We start from the raw sequence: 14,306 nt of genomic DNA, 5'->3' as shown, positions 1-14,306 counted from the left end.
AGTGGGTAACAGGTGCTTTATTCTGCTAAGCTGCTGTCTGAGTGTGGCTGCTGGTTTGAGTGCTGTCAAGATCCTTAGTTGTCGGAGCAGTCTAGCTGTCAGTTCTGAAATGTTTTTAAATGTGTGGGAGAATAGCCAATCTATTGGGGCCTGTCTTGTCTTCTTGGTGTTGCTTGTCTGCCAGTCATCTGCAGACAAAGCTATGGGGGTATCCGTTAGGGCATTTTTTATTTCAATTGACATAACTTTAGCCAAAGTACCTACAACAAAACTCCTGGATAACCAGAACATACAAACAGACTACAAACCCATCAACAAAGACAGCATATTCAAACTTCATCTTCAATGACCAGGTATATGAACAAATCAAATTAAAATCAAAGAGACACCTATGGACTCACTCATTCAGGGCTCATAGCTGAAACAGTAATGCAAAGACTTGAACAGACAGACCTCTCCCAGATCCAACCCAAGTTATGGATGAGGTACATGGTTGCCATTCATGTGATAATCAAAAGAACTGAAATTGAGAACCAACACCAGAAGATCAACAGCATTTTCACTAAGATCAAATTTACTAGAGAGGAGAGAACAGCAATCAACTCCCATTTCTAGATGTAATGGTAACAAGGACACAGAATGGTGAATGCACAGCAAGTGCACAGAAAGACCACACATACCGATCAGACCCTAAACTACAACAGCAATCACCTGAACACCCACAAGAGGAGCTGCATTAGGACCTTGTTCAAAAGAGCAGCAATACACTGCAGTACCCCTGAACTGCGAAGAGAGGAAGAACACCACCTATACAAAGTCTTTGCTAAAAACAGATACCCCAACAGCTCAACCAGAACCACATAAATTCAAAGCAGAACAGTTCAGCAGCGCTTCACAGGAGGCAACACAGCACTGATTATATCACCTGGAAAGGGGACAAAACACATGCCAACAAACCTACCAGCTTGGTGAAGAGACCAACAATGAATCTAACCAGCTCCCAAGTTACATCTCTTCACAAAAACTTTAAAGGGAAGAAGGTGCACGGGAGAAAGTCGTGAATTTGCATGCTCTCCTGCTGAGTATATTAGCATCCTTTAAAGTTGCCTCTCTTGTCATTACTTAAAAATGCTGGAAATATTTCCAAGACTTTCTTTCCTAGCACTTGGGGATGTGTGCGAGTTCACAATATTAAAAATTAAGTCTTCCTTTTGTGTTTTCCACATCTAACCAAAAGGCTCTCAATGTTGATGTGAGCACAGGCTTCTACTAATATCACTTTGATATAGATTAATACGACTGTTTCACTAGCTCTCTCTTCCTGACAAAGAAGCTTTTAGCTTCCTGTTTTCATTGAAATTTACACATTTGCAAGTGCTCCCCATTACAGATTTACCAATAAAAATCCTTACAGGTTGAAAAACCCCAAGATGACAAACACTTTGATAATCCGAAGATTAATACGCACAGATATTCTCAGTTGGTCACTCTTTGTTGTGATACATCACAGTATCAAGTACGTAATCTAAACTTGAAAAAAGCAAGTGACATTTGGACCTTGTACCAAATCCATACAACTGCAAGCAGAATGAAAGAAATTGCTGAAGAAAGGAACAAACATTCAGCCCTATGCACCAGCAACAAGCATAATCGTGATACAAAAATAAATAATTTTGCAGGACAGGCTGACCTCTCACTGAAATAGGTATCAGACAAGAAAACAACATAACTTAATGCTTATTGAGCCTGCTCTACCCTTAAATTAAATTAAGATGACTAGTGAATTTATTTGGCCTCAATTTCACATTTCTGTCTGTTCCCCAAAACCCTTGACCACCTCCTGTAAAATCAAAGAATTCCCTACAGTGCAGAAAGAGGCCATTCAGCCCATTGAGTTTGCACCAGCTCTCTGAATAACATTCCAGCCAGTCCCAGTTCCCATCCTTTACTCATAACCCTGTCATTGCTAATGCACATAGCTTGCACATCTCTGAATACCGTGGGCAATTTAGCATGGCCAATCCACCAAACTGCACATCTTTGGAGGAAACTGGATCACCTAGCAGAAACAGACACACGCAAGGGTAAAACGTGTAAATTCCATAAAGACATTCACCCAAGGCTGGAATTTAACCCAGGTCCATGGCACTGTGAGGCAGCAGTGTTAACCGGTGAGTCATTGTGCAGTCTTATAGTTTGACAATCCGTTCAACTCAGATTGGAAATATTTCATGACTCAGCCTTTACACAGCTTTTGGAGGCAGAGAATACCAAAGATTCACAACCCTCAGCCAGAAGAAATTTCTGTCCATTTCCATTTTAGACCGACAACACTTAACTCTGAATCTGTCTACAGTTCTAGATTCTGTCCTGAGGGGAAATTTCCTCTCACCAACTGTGAAATTCCTGGTAATTTTACACCATTCAGTTAGATTACCTCTCACTGTTCTGAACGCCAAATCTAAACTCCATGGAGTAAAGGCACAACTAGCTGAAGCTTTTCACATAAGACAATTTTCTTACATTATTAACTTCTGTGATTGCCCTGGGAAAAGCCTGTATTTTCTACTTGTGTGGTGTCCTTTTAAGACCAAATTGAAACCAAGTTAATTCTGACAATATGTTGAATCTCTGGAAATTGTTTGTGATTTAGGTTGCTTTACAGCTGGAAGGAAAAGTATATAGACAGCTAACAGGTTATCCAATTACACCTGGTCTAAAAATCCACAATAATAGATATCCGTGTTAAGAACAGAAGTTGCAATTCAAGAAAATCTTGGTGAGGAAAAAGGATGAAGATTCTGAGAATAAAACAAGGGCTGGTTATGTGAGAGCAGATCTGATTTGGAGATTTTCACTGATCAATGTACAATGTTCAAAGCTATTCGTGACTCAGATACTGTACCAGTCCATGTTGAAACACAACATTCAGGTTTGTGCTGACAAATGATGAGCAAACTCTGTGCTATACTGTCGGACAATTACCATCTCCAATAAGGGAGATTCTAACCATTGCTCCTTGGTATGGCATTATCATTGCTGAAATGCCAAATATAAAAAAACCTGGGATTATTAGTGACCAGAAACTGAACTGAACGAGTCACATAAATACTGTACAAGAGACTAGGAATTCTACAATCATTGACCTCCCAATTCCTCAAAGCCTTTTGCATCATCTACAAGGCACAAATCAGTAGTGTAAAGCTCTAATAACATAGAAGCCCATACCAAGGACAAAACAGCCAGATCGTCTAGCACCCTATCTGACATTCATTCCCTCCATCACCGATGCAGCAATAGCAGTGTACCTTCTACAAGATGCACCGCAAATACTGAAGTCCCATAGAAGAACATCCAAACTTGCAACCGCTAACAACTAGAATATCACTTTTAGCAAACGTGACTTGAAATGAGATTCTATGTATTGGAGATCAAACTGATAAGATTGAGAGATTGAACATCTGCCTGCCACTTGTATATGGAAACTGATGAATGCGCTTGTAACTATGTGAAGCAATCGCTTGTTATATCGAATACCCGAGATGGAATTCACCTTTTCAGTTGAAACCTCCTTTCCCCGCTAATTAACATTAGAATTATATTGATTTTAGCAGTAAACATTTTACAATGTCCAATTATTTCTCCTTAAATAAGGAGACAACACCTGCACACAGTACTCTAGGTATGTTTCATAAAGGTCAACGCAATAGGACCAATATTCCATATGATTTCCTCTTTACTGTCAGAGTACTGCCAACATGATTAGAGATTTAGATTAGGTTAGATTAGTGTGGAAGCAGGCCCTTCGGCCGAAGCATAACCCACCCAGACCCATTCCCCTACATTTACCCCTGCCCCGAACGCTACGGGCAATTTAACATGGCCAATTCACCTAACCTGCACATTTTTGGCCTGTGGGAGGAAACCGGAGCACCCGGAGGAAACCCACGCAGACAGAGAGAGAATGTGCAAACTCCACACAGTCAGTCACCTGAGGTGGGAATTGAACCCGGGTCTCTGGCGCTGTGAGGCAGCAGTGCTAACCACTGTGCCATTGTGATTAATTGCACACTTCAGGTACAAGGACACCCAAAACGCTGCACCGCATAACATGCTGTTGTCACTTTTTAAATAATATTTTTTTTCCCCTATTCCTCCTACTAAGATAGATAAATAATTCTTTCATTTCATTTAATTATAATTCTTTTATTTCACCTCAGACGTAACAAAATCTTTGCATTTGTATATAGAGTCAGAGATATATAGCATGGAAACACACCCTTCCATCCAATTCGTCCATGCTGACCAGATATCTTAAATAAATCTAGTCCCATTTGTCAGTATTTGGCCCATATCCCTTTAAACACTTCCTATTCAGATATACATTCAGATGCCTTTTAAAAGCTGTAATTGTACGAGGCTCAACGACTTCCTTTGGATGTCATTCGATAAACACAAGACTGCGTGAAAAACTTTCCCCTTAGGTCCGTTTTAAATCTTTGCCCTCTCACCTTAATCCTATGCTCTCTAGTTTTGGGCTTCCCTACCCCAGGAAGAAAACTTTGTCTACTTACCATATTCATGCCCCTTATGATTTTATAAGCCTCTATAAGCTCACCCCCCAGCCTCCGACGGTCCAGGGAAAATAGTCCCAGCCTATTCAGCCTCTCTCCATAGCTCAAACCCTCCAACCTTGGCAACTCCTTGTAAACCTTTGCTGAACCCTTTCAAGTTTCACAACATCCTTCCTATAGCAGGGAGACCAAAACTGCATGCAGTATTCAAACAGTGGCCTAACCAATGTTCTGTACAGCCGCAACATGACTCCCAACTCCGATAAAGGCAAGCCAAATGCCTTTTTCACCATCCTGTATACCTGCGACTCCACTTTCAAGGAGCTATGAACCTGCACTCCAAGATCTCATGGCTCAGCATCACGCCCCAGGACCTTACCATGCCCTGGTTTGCTTTTTCAAAAAATGCAACACCTCACATTCATCGAAATGAAATTCCATCATTAAAAGGTTTATTCTAGTTTTTAATAATTGTAATTCTCTATAAACAAATGGAGATGCTCTTTGTTTACAATTGTTGCTCTAATCAGTTTCCCTGAAATCACAGAAGGTCAAACCTTCTTGGTTCTGTACAGCTCAGTTACTGGTTAATATTTAATTAGAGCATTGTTGTGCATAGAGTCAGAGAACACGTGAACTGCTCCAAGAGTGCTCCAAGTACATGCTGTCCTAACATCTTGAGCTATATTTTAATTTTAATTATCCTCAGGGATAAGGAGCCAATTTTATTTGTCTTAAGCTACACAGGATTTTTTTGTCCTCCTCTTCCCATGTTCTGAGCAATTTGATGGTTCAAATGTTCAGCAATGAGCTATGGACTGGTAAGACCTGGGCTTATGTCCTAGATTCATTACACAATCAGCTTTCAATATTAGCAAGTCTATCTGCAGAAGTAACTGAGCAAATGCAAAACCTGGCCACAAATTAGAAGGCAAATAAATAGAACTTGAGTGTGAACCTTCCCTCCTTCAACATAGTTACCAATCACAAAAATGGAACAGCCAATTTGTAGCCCAAGCCATCCAGAGCCTCTGCAGCTCATTAATGGTACATACATTTTATAACCAACATTCTCTCTAATTAGTCTTCTTCTGCAAATTAAATATATTCTTTTAATGTTCAATTTGGGAGGAAGACAGTGGCACAGCAGTCATGTGTCACTGGAAGCCCAGGTTAATGCTCAAGGAACATGGGTTCAAATCCATCACAGATGTGAGGTGAATTCATCTGGCATATCAGTGTTGGTGACTTTTACAACTTATCACTGATTAATGCAAAGGTCCATCTGTTTCATTAATGTTCTTTAGGGAAGGAAATTTACCATTCTTATCCAGCTTGATCTACACAGTATTCCAAATCCACTGCAACCTTAACTGCCCTTAAAAACGACCCAGAAAGCCAACCAATTCAAGAATAATTAAGAATGGGAAATAAATGGACATTTCAGTGAAACCCATATCACAGAAAATAAAAAATAATGATGCTCAAGAAGTACAAGCAAAAATGGCCTCTAAAGGATGATAACTAAAGCATGCCAAAGAAGTCTGATGTTTTCAGGAAAAGCACACTATGTGAATAATTTTGCAATACATTGACACTTAATACATCTCGCATGAATCTATCTCAATGTACAGTCAGTTTTGATATAATGTGATAGTTCTGTTCCTGTATTATAAGAAAATCATTTAATAGCAGCACCATTTAAACTGATGGAGCCGGAATCGCATTATTGCGAATACAGGTAAAGAAAGTTCAGTTTCTACAAATAATGGTCGATATTCTTCAATCGTGTTATAGCCAATTCGCATTGAATAAACCCACTTTAGAGCAGAACCAATGTATTCAATGAACTTCCCTTTGAGGACGACAGCAGTTCAAGGAGATAGCTCATTATCACCTGCAACTACCCAAGGCAATAAGGGTGAGCAATAAATGCTGGTCTAACCAGTGATGCCCACAGTCCACAAACAAACAAAAAAGCAGGCGGCAGCAGCAGATAAACAAATAATCTGGAATGCAGCTTCCTAAATGTTGAAACTTCAAAATATTTTATACAACATCACAGCAGTGAGCTTTGACCCTTGCTCAGCAACATCCAATTCCCCACAGTATGGTGAAAGATTAGTAACAGATAGACATACTTGTTTCTCAATTCCAAGGCACGCCTTGTATAACAATGCAGTACTCAAGTAGATAACACTGGAGTAAAAAAAGATCCTTACTTCTGTCCACCCTTGTACAACTGGCTGTCACACAAACCACAGATCGTGGCTGAAGATTCAAAGTAATTAGGCCATGAATTTTGTTCAAGTGTTATGGTCTCATTTACTGTCGATAAGATCAACCTTGAGCTGTTCATTTCCTGAATTAGACTAAAAACTTCATGAAGTTCAGCCTCATTCTCAGGGATTTGAACTGTTCTCCTGAGCAGTAGCAATGTAGTCTGGCGTTGTAAATCCTTTGAGGCCTGAGTTAGCCCCTCCTCTGGATTCAACAGACCCAAGGAAAGTGCGCTGTTTATCTGAAATTAAAATGGAAAACTTCATATTTTTAAAAATATAAACAAATAAAAAGGAACCAGAAGCTATCTGCAATACCTTGAACATCTAGTTTGGTAGTACAGAACATGAGTACGCATGACAAAAGGAACATGCTGCACAAGTTTTTAATCTTGCACTCATCAAGACAGGTTGTCAACTTGTGTAAAGGTTCACTCCTTATTTTTTGTTGAAAAATACATGAACATATATGGCATGTTTTAGAACAAATAAGTGGGCATACTTTGTTAGAATCATTGATCAAATGAATGCAGTTAACAGTCCAATGGCATGAGAACATTTGTCAAATAGTCATCATAATACGAATGACTCAAGTTTGGTACTTGAAAGGGAGAAACACAAGAGCTATAAGATTTAGGTCCAAGCAGCATTAAAGCTACAGCTTGTCTGCATGCTGTATCTGATAATAGGTTTAAAAAAATTGAAGGTTGGTAATGTTTGAAAACCAATTAAAGATTGGTCCTTTATGCCCTTAAAGGACAAGAACTCTATTTGCCAAATGACAGCCATAAACAACAAAAGACATAAGCAGCAAAATGAAACTTATCAGAAAAAACAAAAAAAGACAGACTCTGGAAAATGAGAAAAGTGCAAAGCAAAGCAAAGGGTGATAAAACATATAGTAAGCACTTCAAAAAAGTATGACAAAAAGACAAAGCATTTTTTTAAAAATCAACAAAATTTATAATTATATTCAAATACAAAAGAGGTTGTCAGGAGCAATGTAGGCCCTCGAAAACTGATAACCTTTCGAAATAAGGGAAAAGAAGAAATAACCCTGCTCCTAGGACGCCTCGGCTGTGCTTTTCCAGCACCACCTGCTTGACTCCTACATGCTGAGCTAACACTGAGAGACAATATTTTCAGGATTGTTTGAGGTTGGAATGTCAGAGATTCAGAGGAAACAAATATGGAATCAGGTACTCAGGCAAATTAACAGAACAAACACAAAAAAAGAGTGACAAATCCCCAACATTAGATAGTTTCCATTCAAAGAATTTGAAGAATATTGCCGATATCCCAAGTATATTTTTTTGAATTTCTCACAATTCAGTAATCATTCATTCAGACTGGAAGTCTGCACTCCACCATTTAAGAGAGGTGACAAAGATAAAAAATAAGGGAATTAGAGACCAGGTCACCTAATCTGTTGTCAGGAAATTTCTAGGGTCCACAATTAAAGATGGGTGACTGAATATTTGAAAATCTTCAGTTGATGAGACACGGCCAGCAAGAGCCTGTGAAAGGTAGATCCATGACTGATAAACCTGATCATTTTTTTTTAAAAAGAGATAGTTGAATTGGTAAACTGAGGAACTTCAATTATGCTATTTACTTGCAGTGATAGAAACCAGTGGTACTGAAGGAACATAAGTGACCTTTGTGAGCAGTTGTGTCTCACAAAGTTCAGCATCGATTCCACAGCTAATCACCGTGTGCACTAATGAATTGGGTTGGATAGAAAACCACATATCTAAAATTGCAATGACACAAAAATAGGTCACACTGTAAACAGTGCAGAAGTCTCCTTCTGTCATATAAAGTTCTGGTTGGATCACATCCAGAATATTCAGTACAGTTCTGGACACCAAACTTTTGAAGAAAATGTAGTAAATTATGAGACAAGCTCATGGGCTAATGGCTTACTTTGTTCCTTTCTGAACCTTGTTATTGTACACTATTTATCTTGGATATAGTACTCACAGCAGGTTTTGATGGCTTTATATCCTGTTTGTCTCTTGTGAAGTCATAGCCACACTTTGGACAGATTCCTGGTTTGTACCGGTTCATGTAGACATATGTACATTTGGGATTCTTGCAACGTCCTTTACCTCTGCAAGTTGCCAAACCAAGGTCCTTAAGAGCACAATAAATGTTAGATTATTGACACACACCATGCTAGAAACGTAAATACAGAAGACTTCATAAAGAATCACATAATACACTCAGAATTACCTCAGGAAGAGAATCTAAAAGCTCATAATTCATAACACAACAAACACTTTACAAGGTTACTAGGAACATAGCAACATTGGGACTCTTGGTAAATGGCCACATACATAGGATACAGCTCCATACTTGGTTTCTTCCACATTCTACTGATGCCTGCAGTGCCATCAAAAGAAATTTGAGTGGACAGGTATTTGCCCAGAGGAACAAAACTCTCTTTTCGTTTACTCACCTCTTGCCTCTACTCCTACTTCTGTACCATAAGTAAAGACACTGTAAGTCCACTTGGCAGCAACATCCAGACTATTTTAAATTCCCAAAAAATGGGTGGGTTAGGGTACACAAAATGCTAAAATTTGACAAGGCTCAACCTCAATTCCAATCCATTCACCTCCAGGTTTAATGTTGGTAGGACAGATGAAAGGCAAATCAACCCACTCCTGGCAGACTGGTGGAATTTTAATATCTTAATGAGATTAATAGTTTCAGATTAAAACCAGGTCACTTTGTAAATCTAAACAAAGCAAGTCAATTTCTGGGAAACTCTGCAGCTTGATGGAGCTAAAAATAACTTTGGGAAGAAAGGAAACTAGGTGCAATAATGTTGTCCCTTAGCACCTTCTGAGAGCTGATATTCAATCCTCGGCTTCGTCCAAAGCCTTCTCAAGGCAGGGATTAACCCTTCTACGATTTCCAGTTTCTCAAATGGGGCAGCATTTCCACTCAACTGCAAGTCAAATCTGCCATCTGGGCTAGGATCCATTAAAGTAACAAATGACCAAAGAGCCATACTTTGCAGGATGATTAGATTACTTACAGTGTGGAAACAGGCCCTTCAGCCCAACAAGTCCACACCGCCCTGCCGAAGCGCAACCCACCCATACCTCTACATGTACCCCTTACCTAACACTATGGGCAATTTAGCATGGCCAATTCACCTGACCTGCACATCTTTGGACTGTGGGAGGAAACCGGAGCACCCAGAGGAAACCCACGCAGACACAGGGTTTGACTGATGCTTTCATTGTGGAAATTGTAATGATAATTAAAAACTACAGAATATTGCAATCAAAGTTCTAACTGAGTTTCAATTACTATACTGTACTTACAAAGGCGCTGGCTTTGTTTGTTTTTGGAAGAGTCAGACACACAGTTTTGACTGAAACTGCACCCGCCTGAGGTGACCCATTCTCTGTGGCAGCTTTTAATCCTGTCTATAGATAAAGAAAAACAAATATTCTTTATAACTACACAGTTACAAATGAATGACCACCTGCCTAACAGTTGAAAAAAAAGGTGAATGTTGAAGATACAAAAACCAATTGCCCCTTAAAATGACAGACCAGACTTCTTCAATATCAAGACGGATATACATTTCTCTTGACTCAATTCACCTGCTCTTGCTCCATATTTCTTGATTCAATTATTAATTTAACTTTATATTCTAGTATTGCTAATAGCCTCGGATTAGATTATCCCTCACTCAAAAGGTATAAACACAAGAAAATAATATACTATGAGGTAGTGCAGTCTAGGTTAAAGTGCTGCTGGAAAAATACAGCAGGTCAGGCAGCTTCAGAGGAGCAGGAAAATCGACGTTTTGGGCAAAAGCCCTTCATCAGGATGAAGCCCTTTAATCTAGACTCTGATCTGCAGTCCTACCCAACTGAAAGGCAAATCTATCACCTAGACAGACATCCTTTAAATTAACATGCACTTTGGAGGATGATATCATGCAAAGCACAAAGCAGCAATTTAACATTCTAACCAAAATATGGAGAAGCAATAGCTTGAAACTCTTTTGAAGTTAGCAATGGCCTGGTCGGCAGGAATAAGCGAAGGTTTATAAATCATACTAAGCTTAAAAATGATAACAAACAGCTTAGTATTAAACAAAGATGGCTAGCTTGAATGCTACTTTTAGGAGAGTCCATTACGAAATGAAACAACATTTTAGTCATTTGTACAGTGGAATAGAGCTTGATTTTAATTTGGAGTGAAACCTCTTCACAGAGAACTTGTGTGAGAGCTACATGATTTTAACATGAAGTCTCCCAAAATAATGGACTGTGATCTGCCTGAAGTCAGTGGGAAATGTCACAGGTTGAGATGGAAGTGGAAAATTCATCCTTTGAATGACACTGCTAGAGGCATAAGGCAACAATGAGGAATATCTGGTCTAGAGGAGCCGAGGACCTCCTGGTGCAACCTGGTAAAACACCTTTACTTCTCCTGGCCCTCAAAGAATCTCAAAGAGCAAGTTTACTAGGGACCCTTTTTGGCCATTCTGCTGTCAGATTTGATGCATTTCCATAGCAACCCATGGAAATGCAGAGAACAAAAAGGGATACGTATAGCCCCTCATGGATTATAGCTAATTAAGGGGTTGACATTTACAATTTCAGTATAACATTGAAGACATTATTCCAGGCTAACCTTTCTTTCCTGAGGGAGGTTGCCCTCTCAAACATGTTTCCTGATCAGTAAAAGTGCAGGAATCACAATTGGATTGTGGGACAACCACTTTTTCCCTTCAATTCTGTCAGCTCAACTCAGATGAAAGCAAAATTAGGAATAATATATGAGTTTTTAAAATAAAATGAGCTAACATTCTTTAACTGGAATGCCTATTCAAGTTACTTTGATATCACAAAATATTAAAATCGCTCATTTTAGTAAATAGCAAACATGAGCTGAAAATGTGTTGCTGGAAAAGCGCAGCAGGTCAGGCAGCATCCAGGGAACAGGAGAATCGACGTTTCGGGCATAAGCCCTTCTTCAGCATTCCTGTCGATTCTCCTGTTCCCTGGATGCTGCCTGACCTGCTGCGCTTTTCCAGCAACACATTTTCAGCTCTGATCTCCAGCATCTGCAGACCTCACTTTCTCCTTAAATAGCAAACATACCTGTTCTTCCTCTTCATAATTCGGATGTAAAACAGAATGCCCCAGTTGTTTTAAGGTGCTGGGTTTCAGACCTGATGGAGGAGGAGAACTCAATAAGCTCTTTGCCAAGGAGCCTCTAGCTAAAAAAGAATAACAATTTTTAGTTTTCTCCTATCGCATGAAGTAGTTTTGTTATTATATTATCTTTTGATATAATCGCTTTGGACAATAGAACACTATGGTGACAAACTCCAAGATTCCTGCATAACGATCAGTTGGTTTAAATTTATTTTTTCATCCTAATCCTAGGCCACATGTTAAATTCCATGATACAAATTGCTGGTGTTTTTTTTAAGTAACAATGTGATAATCTTCAAAATGAATTCTCAGCTTGCTAAAGGTTCAGGATTCACTCTAATTTTACATACATGTTACAATAATCTCCCCATATCCAGCATGCACAAGCAATGGGGCTGCCAGTTACCTGAACATGTCAGTTGCATGAGAAATAATATTAGTGGCTGGGAAAACTCAGCTCATCACTGCCACAAGTTGAATGTGTTTTAACAACAAGCACTGGGACCAGTCATAAATACCTGCATCCTGGTCATTCTGGGTACTTTTGTCTTTATCAATAAGTCAAGTCTTGAACTAGCTTTATTAAAGAATCTGAACCATAATTCCCTTCTAATTGCTAATGCCAGTAAAGTCCCCTTTATCTGAATCCCAACTATCCAGAATTCTCCTTTTCAATCTTGGATGTTGGTTGCATGGCAATTCCAGATGCTTGTGATCCAGACAACGTGGACTTCACTGTACTTTGCCTTACTCGTATTTTATTTACAAAATTGATAGCAATTTTCCAGCATTAAACAGCTACAGAATTGCAGTCTTTCAACCATTAGCTATATACAAACAAAAGCACAAAAATTTAGAGAAAACTATAAATGAGTTTTAGGATTACAATTCCATGAATAGATTCCTATAATATAAATAGTCTTCAAATTTTGAACTACACTCTCAAATTTTAAAAATTTGTTCTAATAATTAGAAGGAAATGCAATGTACTAGAACAGAACAGAAAAGTAACATGCAAGTAAAATGTAGTGACATTCAAACTTGAGACACATAGGGTCAGACTATCAGAGACTAATTCAGAATGCAGTGGCAGATGGATGGTTGAAAAACAAACCCAGCAGTGGTGTCATGCAGGTTCATGCGACATTTGAAATGGTGGCGGCTGCGTGAGTTTTCAAACATGCCTGTGCTCTGAATTACGTCAACTAAAGTAGATAAGTGCTTGTTAAAAGCCTGTCTTTGGGGGGAGGGCGGGAGTTGACAGCTGTCTTTTTCAAACCAACTGAAAGCAGGCAAAGACCATGCCCGGGCTTGTCACGGAATTAGGAGACGTTTAAACAAGTGACCATTTTGCTAGGTTACAGGGTTTAACTCTTTGCAGCAAAGTTGTAGCAGCCAAGGGAGTATTAAGAACGCCATCAGATCAAAGGCTTGTAACTCTCCTGATACCATTTAGGCATCAGTGGGCAAAATATTTTGGCTTTTAGCTGAGTATGAAACACCACTGTGGTGAAATGCAGGCTTCAACCCAAACTTATTCCCTCAGGAAAACAGCACCTCAGTGATAGCTTTTAAGCCAATTTTAATTACATGCAGTTAATTCAAATGGACTGGAAGACTGTCTTCTATAAAAGAACGTTTGTCAAATATTGAATTTTGGAAAATTTCCAATCAGAAAGATTGTTGACAACAAAATTGGACTCAACTATCCTGCTTTCGGGTTAATATTCAGCACATGATATCATGGAATAGATATTTGATAGAGAGTTTTTATACTAGCAAATTACTAGGAAATAGAGTGGGAAATATTGCTTTTAATTGACTAAAAGGTTGCATACCTATGGCTTTCTGACTTGGTGAAGACACATTAGATTCTGCTGGTGCTGCTTGATTGACAGGCATTGTAACCACTCGAATATAGGTGACCCCAGACTGTGAAGCTAAAGAAAACACAGTATAGTATAACATTCAAGACTGGGCTTCCACTAATGTCAACTGCTGCTAAGCACATTTTAAGAAAAATGCCAAGATGTGGAGATCTATTAGAACAATACCAGGGATGAGTATTTTTATCGATGGGGCAAAACTGTTCTTCAGCAAAGGATATGGGGAAATTTGTAGAGATGGACAAAAGGGCACTTAAAATAAAATTGTTTGACATCCACACATATTTTAAGCAGAAGCTCTGCTAAGACACATACTTGCTGTGTTACAACTACAATGCATGATTTTGATTGCAAATCTAAAATCTGATTTCTAAA

The 14,306-nt window shown here is 39.0% G+C and overlaps 1 protein-coding gene across 10 annotated transcripts in view; it reads right to left on the bottom strand.

The window, feature by feature from the left end:
* The window catches only part of hmgxb3 (HMG box domain containing 3), a 95,026-nt gene that overhangs the window by 38,725 nt on the left and 41,995 nt on the right, over window positions 1–14,306 (bottom strand). For 9 of the 10 annotated variants that reach the window (XM_043703262.1, XM_043703270.1, XM_043703271.1 and 6 more), the window contains exons 10-14: window positions 13,884–13,985; window positions 11,989–12,107; window positions 10,192–10,296; window positions 8,837–8,989; window positions 6,797–7,095 (exon numbers count right to left, since the gene is read on the bottom strand). In XM_043703262.1, the coding sequence (XP_043559197.1) occupies window positions 6,797–7,095; window positions 8,837–8,989; window positions 10,192–10,296; window positions 11,989–12,107; window positions 13,884–13,985 (778 nt within the window). The remainder of the gene's footprint in view (window positions 1–6,796; window positions 7,096–8,836; window positions 8,990–10,191; window positions 10,297–11,988; window positions 12,108–13,883; window positions 13,986–14,306) is intronic. The other variant, XM_043703269.1, reaches the window with a different exon arrangement.

The sequence above is a fragment of the Chiloscyllium plagiosum genome, chromosome 14 (assembly GCF_004010195.1).
Source record: "Chiloscyllium plagiosum isolate BGI_BamShark_2017 chromosome 14, ASM401019v2, whole genome shotgun sequence".
In the NCBI taxonomy this organism is placed as follows: domain Eukaryota; kingdom Metazoa; phylum Chordata; class Chondrichthyes; order Orectolobiformes; family Hemiscylliidae; genus Chiloscyllium; species Chiloscyllium plagiosum.
Note: the sequence above shows the minus strand (reverse complement) of the source record. Positions and strands in the feature narration are given on the sequence as shown.